The sequence below is a fragment of the Ranitomeya imitator genome, chromosome 1, assembly GCF_032444005.1.
Source record: "Ranitomeya imitator isolate aRanImi1 chromosome 1, aRanImi1.pri, whole genome shotgun sequence".
NCBI lineage: Eukaryota > Metazoa > Chordata > Amphibia > Anura > Dendrobatidae > Ranitomeya > Ranitomeya imitator.
In genome coordinates, this window is record NC_091282.1 from 723,697,782 (window position 1) to 723,713,931 (window position 16,150).

At 44.2% G+C, this 16,150-nt stretch overlaps 1 protein-coding gene across 3 annotated transcripts in view; it reads left to right on the forward strand.

The window, feature by feature from the left end:
• SPTBN5 (spectrin beta, non-erythrocytic 5) overlaps positions 1-16,150 on the forward strand; it is a 436,876-nt gene that overhangs the window by 349,476 nt on the left and 71,250 nt on the right. For all 3 annotated transcript variants that reach the window (XM_069732520.1, XM_069732522.1, XM_069732521.1), the window contains exons 54-57: positions 8,592-8,791; positions 9,050-9,254; positions 10,711-10,905; positions 11,519-11,674. In XM_069732520.1, the coding sequence (XP_069588621.1) occupies positions 8,592-8,791; positions 9,050-9,254; positions 10,711-10,905; positions 11,519-11,674 (756 nt within the window). The remainder of the gene's footprint in view (positions 1-8,591; positions 8,792-9,049; positions 9,255-10,710; positions 10,906-11,518; positions 11,675-16,150) is intronic.

The following is a 16,150-nucleotide window of genomic DNA, read 5'->3' on the forward strand; positions in this document are numbered from 1 at the left end:
ATGATCTGGTATTTTAATTGGGATACTGAATGTCCCCGGGAGTGGAAATGGTGTGGAATGGGCAGAAGTAGATTCCTGCAATGGATGGTGGACTTATGTTTAGAGATTCTATCTCTAACTGACTGTATAGTTTCCCCTACATAAAGTAACCCGTATGGGCATTTGATTAGGTACACAATGTAAGATGATTCACAAGTGAAATTTTTTTTTGATGTGGAATGTTTTGCCAGATCTGGGATGTTGAAAGGTACTTCCCTTCTGTACATTGTTACATTGTGCACAGTGGAGGCACGGGAATGTGCCTGTTTTGGGTTTGGATAGAAAAAAGTGTTTTTGTGGATCCCTGGATCCAATATCAGCTTTCACTAAATTATCTCTCAGATTGGGTGGTCTTTAGAAACACGGTAAAAAAAGGTTGCTTTAATTCAAGTATATCGGGGTGTGCTGTGGATAGTAGGTGCCAATGTTTCCTAATTGCTTTATGTAGGATGAAGGAGAAGGGATGATAGGAGTGTACAGTGGGAATGCGTTTACCCGGATCCCTTTTAGATATTCTGGATGGGGGATCCTTGGGTTGTGCTATAATAGTGGGGGGTAGCCCCTCTCAAGGAATTTAGTAGTCATGCTCTGGAGCCGTACATTACATAACGATTTGTCAGGGACTATATGTTTGACCTGTTGGAATTGGGATATAGGGATCGAGCGTTTAATGGAAGGGGGATGGAAGCTCTGATAATGTAGCAAGATGTTTCTATCCGTGGGTTTAGAGAAAGGGTCCGTGGTTAATGCCCCCTCTGAGTCCTTGAGAACCATGGTGTCCAGAAAATTGACAGCATGCTGGTCATAATTCATGGTAAATTTAATGCCAGGCCAGGCAGGGACTCCAATGAGACCCCACCCCCAGACGCAAAAAATATCATCTATTTACTGTTTCCACAGGGAAACATTGTTAATGTATAAGGGATGCTTATAGATGATGGAGGTCTCAAACTCTGCCATGTAGGTATTAGCGTACGGGGGGTGCTACATTGGAGCCCATTGCAGTCCCCCGTGTCTGCAGGTAAAAGGTATCCTGAAAAAGAAAGAAATTATTATACAGAACGACCGTAAGTAATTCTACACATAGATTGATTTGGTCGGTTTGCAGGTCTGCATTGGTAAGGGAATGCTTTGAAAATATGTGCAGAGATCTTTTGTATATTTTCATATATATACTTTGTTTATATTTATCATTATTTATTTTTCTCACTATCCCGACTATGTAATTGATATGGTGTGTGTATATATATATATATATATATATATATATATATATACATATATATATATATATATATATATATATATATATATACAGTCATGGCCAAAAGTATTAACACCCCTGCAATTCTGTCAGATAATACTCAGTTTCTTCCTGAAAATGATTGCAATCACAAATTCTTTGGTATTATTATCTTCATTTAATTTGTCTTAAATGAAAAAAACACAAAAATAATTGTCCTAAAGCCAAATTGGATATAATTCCACACCAAACATAAAAAAGGGGGTGGACAAAAGTATTGGCACCGATCGAAAAATCATGTGATGCTTCCCTAATTTGTGTAATTAACAGCACCTGTAACTTACCTGTGGCACCTAACAGGTGTTGGCAATAACTGAATCACACTTTGCAGCCAGTTGACATGGATTAAAGTTGACTCAACCTCTGTCCTGTGTCCTTGTGTGCACCACATTGAGAATGGAGAAAAGAAAGAAGACCAAAGAACTGTCTGAGGACTTGAGAAACCAAATTGTGAGGAAGCATGAGCAATCTCAAGGCTACAAGTCCATCTCCAAAGACCTGAATGTTCCTCTGTCTACCGTGCGCAGTGTCATCAAGAAGTTTAAAGCCCATGGCACTGTGGCTAACCTCCCTAGATGTGGACGGAAAAGAAAAATTGACAAGAGATTTCAACGCAAGATTGTGCGGATGTTGGATAAAGAACCTTGACTAACATCCAAACAAGTTCAAGCTGCCCTGCAGTCCGAGGGTACAACAGTGTCAACCCGTACTATCCGTCGGTGTCTGAATGAAAAGGGACTGTAGGGTAGGAGACCCAGGAAGACCCCACTTCTTACCCCAAGACACAAAAAAGCCAGGCTGGAGTTTGCCAAACTAACCTGAAAAAGCCTAAAATGTTTTGGAAAAATGTTCTCTGGTCAGATGAGACAAAAGTAGAGCTTTTGGGGCAAAGGAGTTTACAGGAGGAAAAAAGAGGCATTCAAAGAAAAGAACACGGTCCCTACAGTCAAACATGGTGGAGGTTCCCTGATGTTTTGGGGTTGCTTTGCTGCCTCTGGCACTGGACTGCTTGACCGTGCGCATGGCATTATGAAGTCTGAAGACTACCAACAAATTTTGCAGCATAATGTAGGGCCCAGTGTGAGAAAGCTGGGTCTCCCTCAGAGGTCACGTGTCTTCCAGCAGGACAATGACACAAAACACACTTCAAAAAGCACTAGAAAATGGTTTCAGAGAAAGCACTGGAGAGTGGAGACTTCTAAGGTGGCCAGCAATGAGTCCAGACCTGAATCCCATAGAACACCTGTGGAGAGATCTAAAAATGGCAGTTTGGAGAAGGCACCCTTCAAATATCAGGCTCCTGGAGCAGTTTGCCAAAGAAGAATGGTCTAAAATTCCAGCAGAGCATTGTAAGAAACTCATTGATGGTTACCGGAAGCGGTTGGTCGCAGTTATTTTGGCTAAAGGTTGTGCAACCAAGTATTAGGCTGAGGGTGCCAATACTTTTGTCTGGCCCATTTTGGGAGTTTTGTGTGAAATGATCAATGTTTTGCTTTTTGCTTTATTCTCTTTTGTGTTTTTTCATTTAAGACAAATTAAATGAAGATAATAATACCAAAGAATTCGCTAATCGCAAATATCTGGAGGCGAGGAACCCCTTCCAGCAGAAGGATATCAAGGAATGGACATACCCACCCGAAGTGGACCCCCCAGTCTCTAGACTAGCAGCACAGACTCTCCTTTCACTGCCAGATAGCTCAACCCTCAGGGACACAGCAGACCGGCAGGTAGAACGCATGGCTCGTTCAATTTTCGAGGCTGCAGGGGCATCCCTGACTCCCGCATTCGCTTCAGTTTGGGCTGCCAAGGCCATTCTGGCCTGGGCCAAAAATTTACAAGCTGGCCTCCAAGCACCCGCTCCTGAGCTGTCGGACCAAGCGGTTCAAATAGCAGTTGTAGCAGATTACATGCTTCATACAGCTCTGGATTCAGCAAGGGGTGTAGCGGGGATAGCATCAAACGCCATAACAATTTGGTGTATCCTCTGGCTGCGGGAATAGAAAGCGGACGCCGCCTCAAAGAAGTCCCTCACACACCTCCCCTACCTCAGTGGGTGACTTTTCGGTGAACAGTTGGACATGATGATATCCAATGCCACTGGGGGTAAGAGCACCTCTCTTCCCCAACTGAAACCTAAATGCACTTACAAGAAGCATAACCAAACTCGATTCCGATCCTTTTGGAACTCCTCGGGCTGATCCATCTTGCGTCCAGCACAAAATCGTAACCGTTCCCCACGCAGGGACAACTCACGATCGACGCAAAGGTCGGACAAGACCTGGCAGTCAAAAGCAGGCCAGTCTAAGCCCAGAGGAGGAAAATCTCAGACTTTCTCCTCATCATGACTCACGGACTCCGGAAGACACCACACCCGTAGGCGGCTGACTTTTGCTCTTTCGTCAAGTCTGGCTGCCTATTACAGAAGACAGGTGAGTTAGGGAACTAGTGTCTTCCGGATACAAGATAGTTCACCTCCAATCCACCGGACCAATTGTTCCTCTCCGTCCCCCCAAAACCACCAGCCAAGATTTGTGCCTTCCTACAAGCGGTCTCCTCGCTTTTTCAAGCAGGAGTCATAGTACCGGTCCCCACGGCCGAGTGCCTCCGAGGGTTCTACTCCAATCTATTTGTAGTCCCCAAGAAGGGAGGCAGCGTGCGGCCCTTACTGGACCTAAAACAACAACAAATATGTACGGGTCCATCACTTCCGCATGGAGTCCCTTCGGTCCATCATTGCGTCCATAGAGAAAGGAGAATATCTCGCCTTCATAGACATACAAGACGCATACCTGCATATACCGATTGCACCTGCCCATCAGAGATTTCTCAGGTTCGCAATCGACCAGGACCACTACCAGTTCGTGGCTCTCCCGTTCAGACTCGCCACGGCTCCCAGAGTGTTCACCAAAGTCATGGCAGCCACCATGGATGTCCTGCATAGTAGTCGTTCCATACCTGGACGATCTACTCATCAAGGCTCCCACCTTCAAGGACTGCGAGCTCAGCGTCTCAATCACAATCGACACTCTGAGTTGCATGGGCTGGTTAGTCAACCTACAAAAGTCATCACCAACCCCGAGTCAGTCTCTGAACTTCCTGGGAATGCTATTCAACACCTCCAGAGGTCTAGTGCTCCTTCCCAAGGACACTGGCTCTCCGCCTAGGAGTTTGCACCCTCCTCCGAAAACCCCCTTGATCTCTCCGGTTTGCCATGAGAGTCCTCGGCAGGTTGGGGGCAGCAATAGAAGCGGTCCCATTTGCCCAGTTTCACCTCAGGCCTCTCCAACTAGCCATCCTCAAGTCCTGGGACAAGAACCCTTTCTCTCTCGACAGGGAGTTCCAGCTAACGTCGTCAACCAGGAGGTCCCTGCACTGGTGGCTCAAGCCACCCTCACTAGCAAAGGGGAAATCCTTTCTCACAGGTCAATGAAAGGTTCTGACCACCGATACGAGCCTGATGGGTTGGGGTGCAGTGCACCTACACCACAGGGCAAGTGGTCCCCAGTGGAAGCGACCATGCCCATCAACATCCTGGAAATTCGTGCCATCCTCCTGGCATTGAGGGCCTTCCATCACTTACTGGCAGCTTCTCACATCAGAATACAGTCTGACAATGCCACGGCTGTGGCATATGTGAATCACCAAGGGGGGACCCGCAGTACCCAGGCGATGCAAGAAGTGTCACACATCCTCCACTGGGCGGAGGACACAGGGTCGATTCTCTCGACGGTCCACATTCCGGGTGTGGACAACTGGGAAGCAGACTTCCTCAGCCGACAAGGACCAGACTCGGGAGAGTGGTCTTTCCATCCCGAAATTTTTTGCCAGATCTGCCATCACTGGGGGTCCCCAGATGTGGACCTAATGGCATCCCACTTCAATGCCAAGGTCTCCAACTTCATGGCCAGAGCTCACGATCTGCGGTCACTTGGAGCATATGCTCTGCTTCAGGACTGGACCCAGTTCCAGCTTCTGTACATTTTTCCACCTCTCCCCCTGATATCCAGAGTGGTGAGGAAGATCAAGCAAGAGGGAGTTCCAACCATCCTAATTGCACCGGACTGGCCCAGACGTACATAGTACACCGACATCGTACAACTTACAGCAGACGACCCCCTGGCGCCTCCCCGACCGCCTGGATCTTCTATCACAAGGTCCGTTCTACCAACAGAACTCAGGGGCCCTCAATTTGACGGCCTGGCCATTGAAACCTGGGTTCTAACCCAGGCAGGGCTCTCGCCGGATGTCATTAGGACCATGATCAGGGCATGGAAGCCAGCCTCTGCCAAGATTTATTACCGTACCTGGAAAGCTTTCTTTACCTGGTGCGAATCTCGTGGCCAGACCCCATTCCTTTATTCCCTCCCCAAACTACTTGGTTTTCTACAATCGGATCTGGAGGCCAGGCTGTCCCTGGGCTTGCTTAAGAGCCAGGTGTCAGCCCTCTCAGTGCTTTTTCAAAGGCGCATTGCTACCAAGCCGCAAGTAAGGACTTTTCTTCAGGGGGTTTCCCAATTGGTTCCCCCCTACAGACAACCACTAGAAACGTGGGACCTCAACCTGGTCCTGACAGCATTGCAGGAACCACCCTTCGAACCCCTTAAGGAGGTCCCGCTCCGCCTTCTTTCCCAGAAGGTGGTTTTCCTGGTGGCAATCACCTCGCTACGCAGGGTGTCTGAACTGACAGCACTCTCTTGCAGACGGCCCTTCCTGGCTTTTCACCAGGACAAGGTAGTTCTCCGTATGGTCCCATCCTTTCTTCCGAAGGTTGTGTCCAACTTCCACCTCAATGAGGAAATTTCACTGCCATCCCTTTGTCTGATCCCGGTTCATAGAGTGGAGAACGCTCTGCATACTCTTGACCTTGTCAGCTCATTGCGTATATATGTGTCTAGGACTGCGTCCTTCCGGAGGTCTGATTCTCTTTTCCTTCTTCCGGAAGGCGGCCGCAAGTGTCTGCCAGCTTCCAAAGCTACCCTTGCCAGGTGGATCAAATCCACCATACAAGAGGCCTATCGCCTTAAGACTTCTCCTCTTCCAGCCGGTATTACGGCACACTCTACATGGGTGGTAGGGGCCTCCTGGGCCATTCGACACCAGGCTTCGGCACAACAAGTGTGTAAGGCGGCCACTTGGACTAGCATATACACGTTTACTAAACACTACAGGGTTCATACCCAGTCCTCAGCGGACGCGAGCCTGGGTAGATGTGTTCTGCAGGCAGCGGTGCCCCAAGTGTAGGGGCCTGTCTGCACAATATTCGTCCATTGCTTCCCACCCAGGGACTGCTTTGGGACGTCCCATGGTCCTGTGTCCCCCAATGAAGCGACAGAGTAAAGGAGATTTTTGTGTACTCACCGTAAAATCTCTTTCTCTTAGCCTCTAATTGGGAGACACAACTCCCACCCTGTTGCCCTTTCCGGGCCGTTGTTACTGTTGAGTTCTCATATTGTTTTCTTGAGCTCATACATAGTTGCCTTCTTATAGGCATGGTTATGTTATTCATGTTACATTCCTCCTACTGCTTTTGCACAAAACTGGAGAAGGCTGACACCGTCCAGGGGTGTATACTGCAGAGGAGGAGCCATGGTTAATCTTTTTCAGATTATGCATAGTGTCACCTCCTAGTGGACAGCAGCATAACACCCATAATACTGTGTCCCCCAATTAGAGGCTAAGAGAAAGAGATTTTACGGTGAGTACACAAAAATCTCCTTTGTTCAGAGCAGCCTATCCCTAATCAGTCATTTTATGTTTGTGTGTAGCCCATTCACTATCCCCATCTACCCCCCACCCCCTGAAGATGGCTGGACCTTCATTGTAAATACATCATTGTAAATACACACCTGTACTTTGTATCTCCCCCACCTCATTGTAGATTGTAAGCTCTCACGAGCAGGGTCATCTTATTTTGCTTTAATTATTGTATTGTTAACATTGTTACTTATGACTGTTGTGTTTGAAATTGTTAAACTGTAAGGGTATGTGCACACTTATTTTTGAGCTCTGTGGATTTTTCCGCAGCGGGTTTCATAAATCCGCAGGTAAAAGGCACTGCGGATTTTATGCGGATTCCACCTGCAGTTTTACACCTGCGGATTCCTATTATGGAGCAGGTGTAAACTGCTGCGGAATCTGCACAAAGAATTGACATGCTGCGGAATGTAAACTGCTGCGTTTCCGCGCGTTTTTTTCCGCAGCATGGGCACTGAGGAATGCGTTTTCCATAGGTTTACATTGTACAGTAAACGCATGGAAAGCTGCTGCGGACCCGCAGCGGCTGATCCGCTGTGGATCTGCAGCAAAATCCGCAACGTGTGCACATAGCCTAAAGCGCTGCGGAATATGTTGGCACTATATAAATAAAGATTATTATTATTATATACTGTAGACTTTCCCATTACTGCGATAGGAGATGACAGTTGGTGCTTATAAAAGTTCTGTGGAGAACTAAGTGTCATTTCAGGAGACCGTACAACAGAATATCTGTCGGCCTCTAGCTCCTCTCTTCTCCACAGAATGTTATGAGCACCAACTGTCATCTCCTATCTCAGGAATGAGAAAACTGGTTTTCATCAAAAGCAGATTTTTGCATTATTGAGATAGGAGATGGCTGGTGCTACTAAAAAGATACAATGTAGATTGGAGGAGGAGGGAGCTGCTAGTAGCAGAGCTTCTCCATCTTCCTCCTTCTGTCTACAAGGAATCATATCAGCAGTGACTGCCATCTTCTGTCTCAGTGATGTAAAAAATCTGTCATTGCTGAAGACATATTTTCCCATTACTGAAATAGATAACAGTTGGAGCTCGTGACATTCTATGCAGGTGGAGGGAGGAGCTAAAGACAGATAGACCTTCTGCTGCAAGTTCTCCTGAAACAACAATGACAGTTTTCCATAGAACTTTATGAGCACCAACTGCCATCTCTTGTCTCAGTAATGTAATAATCTCTCTTCACTCAATACTGATTTTACCCGAGAATTGAGAATTTTGAAAATGAATCAGTCCAGGAGAAGAAAGAAGCATATTTTTCTGATAAGATATATTACAAGATGTCTTATATTTTCATGCTTCCCACTGATTTATCTCATAAAAATTTTCAATGACTGCTACTCTCTAATGGCTATGATATGCCCTTTGAGACAGTACCGCCTGACCACACTACAGCTTCTTGACACCCATGTATTTGCATACTTCGCTGTAGTCATTCTTGGTCTGACCCCCTTGAAACGCCTGTGCTTATTTTCAGCTCTTAGAAGCAGAAGTATGGATGGCAGAGAGAGGTATTATAATTAAATCTTCAGACAGTGGAAAAAATGAAGAATCCACCCAAGCGCTAGTGCGGAAATTAGATACCACTATACGGGACCTGGAAGGCTTCTCCCCAAGAATCAACAAGCTGAAAGAAACCGGAAAAAGTTTGGATAGTGATAACGAAAACCCAGAGAGGTATCACAATTATGTCTAAATGAGGAATCACTTAATTATTTGTAGGGTCCTATCTCTGAGACTCTTATTAATCTTAAGAATGGAGGGACAACAGCTCTGGTAAAGTTCTACCGCCACTTGCTTTTTTCCCTGCACAGCAGTGCTGCGCTATTCAACTAGATCTAAATTTGTCCTAATGTAATTTTCAAAATATTATTATTATTTTTTTTTTAATAAAAACACCTACAGAGTAAAGTATATTACGTATGTCTCTTGTAGTTCAGCAGTGATCCCAAAACTGCAGTCAGTTCTGAGGGAATATCACTCCCTGCTGGAGAAAGCCGAGCTGCGCAGAGGTCAGTTACAGCAGCAATATCAGCTGTTCCAGTATCTAAAAGAAGCTGATACCGTAGAGGCCTGGCTGCTTAGCAAGAAGACCACGGCTGAATCTGATGACTTTGGACAAGATCTGGAAGGCTTCAAGGTAAAGGAGCATGTGTTAATCACCTGCAGGAATCATTGTGCTGGACTAAGAATACACAGAATTTGCTTAAAGGGGTTTGCGTTACCTTCTTAGATGGGTAAAATTGAGAAGTGCTTGTAAAAACTAGCCACTTTGCAATTTACTTCTTATTAAAGTTCCCATTCTGGAGGGATTTTAATGCTATAGTTTCCTGCTTAATTGCCCAGGTTACTGTCCACCTCTGCAGCTTATCAGCGGTGGTCGGTTTCCTAGGTAAGATCTTTGCTATACAGTTTACAAGTGCTGCTCTGAAGCTTCAGTGCCTATGCACTCCTCCGATCATGCAGGGGCAAAGTTACCTGTGCTTGCAGAATGGGAAAGCGCACAGTTCGGGCCGGTGGCGCACTCGTGCCTTTGGTTCGAACTGTCAGTCATCAAGAGTGCGGTGTCCTTAGCAAACAGGGAGCCGGGTGGCTGGAGAGCAGTGTGTTCCTAAAGCCAGAAGACGAGACAAACCCTTTAATGTCTGACAGCTAAGGCATCTATCATTAATATCTACTAGAGATGAGTAGATCGCTTCATGCAATCCCTGTCCACGGTACAAGCCAGTGCTCTCTGATTGTGGACAGGAGCTGCATGAATTTCCTAAGCTTTCCCCGGCACAACATTTGATTTGCCGGTCTAGCATGATGTCTCATTTTATTCTCTGGCCAGGTGTACAGGTGGTGTCTCACCAGCCCGGCCATAACCATAAGCCAAGACTTGAATTCTGGAGATTAAGGAAATCCTCCTGTCCATGGCCAGAGAGCACCGACCTGGCCGGTGGATCAAGGTTGCATAATGCGATCCATTCATCTCTATTATCTACTGTATAATATAATGTAGGAGATTGTATTTCCACTCTTGTGTAGTTGTCGTTTTTCTGTATTCTAATTGTGGCACCTTTTGCCAATGGCCTGTCCTCTAGAACTACTCTGACACTTGCTGGCTGTAACACTGCAGGAGTGCATAGCTGACGTATTTCGGATATATTTTACCTGCTCACCATGTATATTTATTTAGGCATCGCATTGGGTCCAGGCTATTTATGTGCAATTTATGTTGTAAGCTTAAAGCCTTATAAGTGATGAGATCTTAGAATAGGCTGATACCCCCTGATTGTTGGGGATCCCATTCATTGTATAGCAGTGACAAGAGTTTTAGAAAGAGTTTCTGTTCTCTTTCTCACTGAAGAGGCTATTTGCATCTAGATTTTTTTTCAGAAGAGAACTCCAGGATTTATGATAACTCACTAGTGCTTGTTCGGGTGGTATATTAATATATTGTATGGACTGCCTGCCATACTTATCTCAGGGTCTGCGCAAGTATTGGGGAGGGACTGCAGAATAGAGAGGAAAGTTCTTGGAGCTAAATGGTTATGTGTTAGTGGAAGCACACCTTAAGATTTCCGGTTATATGTTGTCTTTTCTCTTTACAGGTTTTAGGCAAACAGTTTGAGAACTTTGTCAAGGAAGTAGAGACTTTGGGTAAAAGCAAAGTGTGGTCTCTAAATGAGTTGGCATCAGGACTGCTGAAAGAGTCTCACGGCCAGGCTGAAGGAATAAAAAAGAAAGCAGAGGAGGTGAACCGCACTTGGGATGCCCTCTGTCAGTCAATCGAAAACCGTGCTAAGGTATGTGCCTCTTTAAAGAGGTTCAGCTTTATTATAAACTTAGCTTCCATATGTAGGGAAGGAAAAAAAAGGTAATCTGCTCACCTTCAAGGGAGGACAGTTTAGTGTGAAAACCACTTGTAGTCACATTGGAACCATGGTAGACCTTGTTTGGTCAGGGTGTGGTGCAGGGAGTGTAGGAACTCGCCAGGCTGGTATCCAGGTCACAAATGTAAGAAGGGTCCATGAGGACTGAGGTCCAGGACCAATGGGAAAATGTTAAAGCATAGTTTTTTCTGTGACATTAAAAGCATGCTGAGAAAAAGCAAAAAGATTAAGGATCCATAAGCTTATGCATTTTGGGTTAACAATCCTTATACATAGCTGAACTGATATAAAAATGCCAATATTTTACACTTCAGTTTTGGTGAAAACTATTTGGAGAATTCTCCTTTTCAGGTCATGGGTAAATTTACTTTTCTTCTTGAGCTTGAATGGTCTGGATGGAGATAAGACCCCTTTTTATTGCATAAGTATTATGGTGTTTTATATTTTGGAGAAATGTGTTTTTTTTAGCTATGAGCACTGATGTTACAACTTACAAGTGTTTCCCATTCTTTTATATTATTATTAGATTTTGACCAAAGCTCAGCAGGTCCATCAATTTGATCATGAGGTTGATGAATTACTTTGCTGGATACAAGAGAAGGAAGTTACGGTGAACAACGATGACTATGGTTATGACCTGATGGGGGTGCAGACTTTGCTAAGCCATCATGAGGGTTTTGAAGTGAGTCACTTTTACTGACAAATCCCATCTTTAGTTCATCTTGACATATCTACTTACCGTACTTTTATAATAGTTACCTTGCCTTCATAATACTGTAAATAATTTTGCATTGGTGCAGATCATGTAAAGGGGTTGTCCAGACTTAGTCCAAAAGTCTGTAGTCATTCTGCATGCTGTCACGATTTCCCGGCATTCCCAAAGTTTATTTGGCACAAGACTGGGAATATTCAAGTCACACACATGCAGCCACGTGGCCACTCACTTACACCAGGAAATCGTGACCAAGTGCATACTGCATGCTGTCATAATAGGGCAGTCTGCGGTCACACAGAGTGAGTGCAGAACTTTTTCCCCAAATCTGGACAACCCTTTTGATAACTATGTTTTATTGGCCATACAGGCTGTTCTATGATGGTCATTCATGACATTATTTCCAATTCCACAGTTGTTATAATAATAATAATTTTATTTATACAGCGCCAACATATTCCGCAGCGCTTTGTTAGGCAAATCTGTCACCAGATTTCACAATATTAACTACATGCATTATTAAACAGTTCTGTGACATAAGTATGTTGTACTTACTATGAAAATCAATGTAAAACCAACTGTATACTTCATAAAAGTACTACTGCATCTCCATCCACCTAGCCTGACTGACAGCTCCTAAGTGTTCCTCCTCCCTGTTTGGATCTTACACTGTTCGGTACAAGCTGCAGCTTTCATTCATGCTGGGTACGTGGAGACTGAATACACTTTTGACTGATTAGCTGGCTGTCGCTCTGGACTCGCAGAATGCTCATCTTATTATCAGAACTATTTAACCATCTTGACATAAATTTTCAAAGCAAATACAACTGCATCATCCAGTATAGGAGATGAATTTTACAATGTATACAGTTTGTATGGTGAAATTTGGCAACAGATCTCAGTAATTTGGTGTAGAATTGAAATGAAACATTTTTATTTTGTAAAGGAAATAACAGAATTCTAGATATATTTGTAAGTTTTGACTGAAATATGTGAGATCATCCATCTCCCTTACCTACACTCACACTTCTGTGCTTGACTATAAGGCCACGTGCACACATTGCGGAAAGTGGTGCGGATTTTTCCGGACTGATTTTGGTAAATCCGCAGGCAAACCGCACTGGGGATTTACAGTGGATTTTCCACAATTTTTTTGAGGATTTTGTGCGGATTCCACCTGTGGTTTTACACCTGCGGATTCCTATTGAGGAGCAGGTGTAAACCGCTGCGGAATCCGCACAAAGAATTGACATGCTGCGGAATAAACAATGCTACATTTCCGCACGGTTTTTTCCACAGTATGTGCACTGCGGATTTTGTTTTCCATAGGTTTACATGGTACTGTAAACTCATGGAAAACTGCTGCAAATCCGCAACGGCCGATCCGCAGCAAAATCCACAACGTGTGCACATACCCTCAGACAACGGGCTGCAACAGAAGGCAAAAAATGTTAAGCCTTCCCCATCAACTGTTTGGCAGAAGATGGACGAGGTCAGAAGGAAAGTTATACCTGTGTAACTTTGAGTCTTTATTATTTTCTCTGTGTCCTGATACATCACTAACACTCAGGGCAAATTTTGCTCCTGTTAGATTCTTACTGCAGCATCAGCACTGTTGTCTGGTACTCGCTACTGCCATGTCCACCTATCTCCCGAGAGGAGGTTGTTAGGAATTTTATACTGTCCTATATGGGCTGTTCACATTGGAATGACATCGGTGAAACGTTTACAAACCTCCTCCCTCACCAGATCCTCTTTGCATTGCCAAGGATTGGGCTATACTGTGATTATCTGCTTGTGATTCACGCTTAGGCCGAAGTCACACTAAACGTATGAAAAATCGGTCCGAATCTCCCTGCCGAGAGTCGCACGAGGGTCATGCTAGTGCAATCCGATTTTTCACACCTAGCATCCGATTTATATCCGATTGCAATGCGATTTTAACATGAGCTTTTACATACAGCAATCCTCTGTCATTTACACATTGTTTTCAAAGGAAATATTCGTTAAAACACACACATATATAAATGATAGAATTAAAGCTTGCAATTAATATGCCGCATACAGTAAAATCACAGAGTGACAGGTTAGAATAGAATAGATAGAATATATATATATACACATAGAATACATAGATATATACAGTGGCTACAGAAAATATTCATACCTCTTTAAATTTTTCACTCTGTGTTTCATTGCAGCCATTTGGTAAATTCAAAAAAGTAAATATTTTTTTCTCATTAATGTTCACTCTGCACCCCATCTTGACTGAAAAAAGCAGAAATGTAGTAATTTTTGCAAATTTATAAAAAAGAAAAACTGAAATATCACATGGTCATAAGTAGGGTTGAGCGAAACGGGTCGTTCATTTTCAAAAGTCGCCGACTTTTGGGAAAGTCGAGTTTCATGAAACCCGACCCGACCCCTGTGCGGGGTCGGCCATGCGGTACGCGACTTTCGCGCCAAAGTCGCGTTTCAATGACGCGAAAAGCGCCATTTCTCAGCCAATGAAGGTGAACGCAGAGTGTGGGCAGCGTGATGACATAGGTCCTGGTCCCCACCATCTTAGAGAAGGGCATTGCAGTGATTGGGTTGCTGTCTGCGGCGTCACAGGGGCTATAAAGGGGCGTTCCCGCCGACCGCCATCTTACTGCTGCTGATCTGAGCTTAGGGAGAGGTTGCTGCCGCTTCGTCAGAAGCAGGGATAGCGTTAGGCAGGGTACATTAACCCCAAACCGCTTGTGCTGTAGCGATTTCCACTGTCCAACACCACCTTCGGTGTGCAGGGACAGTGGAAGCTACATTTTTTTTTTTTTTTCCTCAGCGCTGTAGCTCATTGGGCTGCCCTAGAAGGCTCCCTGATAGCTGCATTGCTTTGTGTACGCCGCTGTGCAAACCAACTGCTTTTTTCAAAGCACAAATCCTCTTGTTCCTTCCTTTCTGCACAGCTATCTTTTTGGTTTGTACACACTTTTTATTTCATTTGTGCATCAGTCCACTCCTTATTGCTGCCTGCCATACCTGGCTGAGATTACTGCAGGGAGATAGTAATTGTAGGACAGTCCCTGTTTTTTTTTTTTTTGTGGGAGATTAAGATTGGCATTTCTGCTAGAGTGCCATCCCTTTGTGTGCCATCTCTCACTCAGTGGGCCATAGAAAGCCTATTTAGTTTTTTGGTTGATTTGGGTTCTAAATTCTACCTGAAAAAATCAATAAATCAATCAGTGGGAGATAAATATTGGCCTCTGGGCTTGTGTGCCACTCCTGACTCCTGTGTGTGTCATCTCTCACTCAGTGGGCCATAGAAAGCCTATTTATTTTTTTGGTTGATTTGGGTTCTAAATTCTACCTGAAAAAATCACTAAATCAATCAGTGGGAGATAAATATTGGCCTCTGGGCTTGTGTGCCACTCCTGACTCCTGTGTGTGCCATCTCTCACTCAGTGGGCCATAGAAAGCCTATTTATTTTTTTGGTTGATTTGGGTTCTAAATTCTACCTGAAAAAATCACTAAATCAATCAGTGGGAGATAAATATTGGCCTCTGGGCTTGTGTGCCACTCCTGACTCCTGTGTGTGCCATCTCTCACTCAGTGGGCCATAGAAAGCCTATTTATTTTTTTGGTTGATTTGGGTTCTAAATTCTACCTGAAAAAATCATTTTATTTTATTTGGTTTCTAAATTCTTCCTGAAAAAATCATTTTATTTTATTTTGTTTCTAAAGTCTCCCTGAAAAAAAAAAAAAAATCAGTGGGAGATTAATATTGCCCTTTCTGCTTGTGTGCCAGTCTTGACTCCTGGGTGTGCCATCTCTCTCTCTCAAATAGTGGGCCATAGAAAGCCTATTTATTTTTTGGGTTGATTTGGGTTCTAAATTCTACCTGAAAAAATCAATAAATCAATCAATCAGTGGGAGATAAATATTGGCCTCTGGGCTTGTGTGCCACTTCTGACTCCTGTGTGTGCCATCTCTCACTCAGTGGGCCATAGAAAGCCTATTTATTTTTTTGGTTGATTTGGTTTCTAAATTCTCCCTGAAAAAAATCATTTTATTTTATTTGGTTTCTAAATTCTTCCTGAAAAAATCATTTTATTTTATTTTGTTTCTAATGTCTCCCTGAAAAAAAAAAAAATGGGAGATTAATATTGACATTTGTGCTTGAGTGACAGTCCTGCGTGTGTGGCATCTCTGTGATTTGGTGCCACAGAAAACAGAGTGTGTAACATTGTGCCTGATTTTCCTTGCGGTCTCACCAACCTGTAAAGGGATATCGAAATCATACTGAAGTTATAGCTCACCGTGTAAGTTGTTTGACAGCAACAAATAAAGTTACTTTGGTTAAGTTTTTAAAACAATGAGGAAGTCTGGTGCAAGAGGTCGTGGCCGTGGGCGTTCATTGTCAGCTGGTAATGATGGTAGTGGTAGTGGAGCATCAGGTGGTCGTG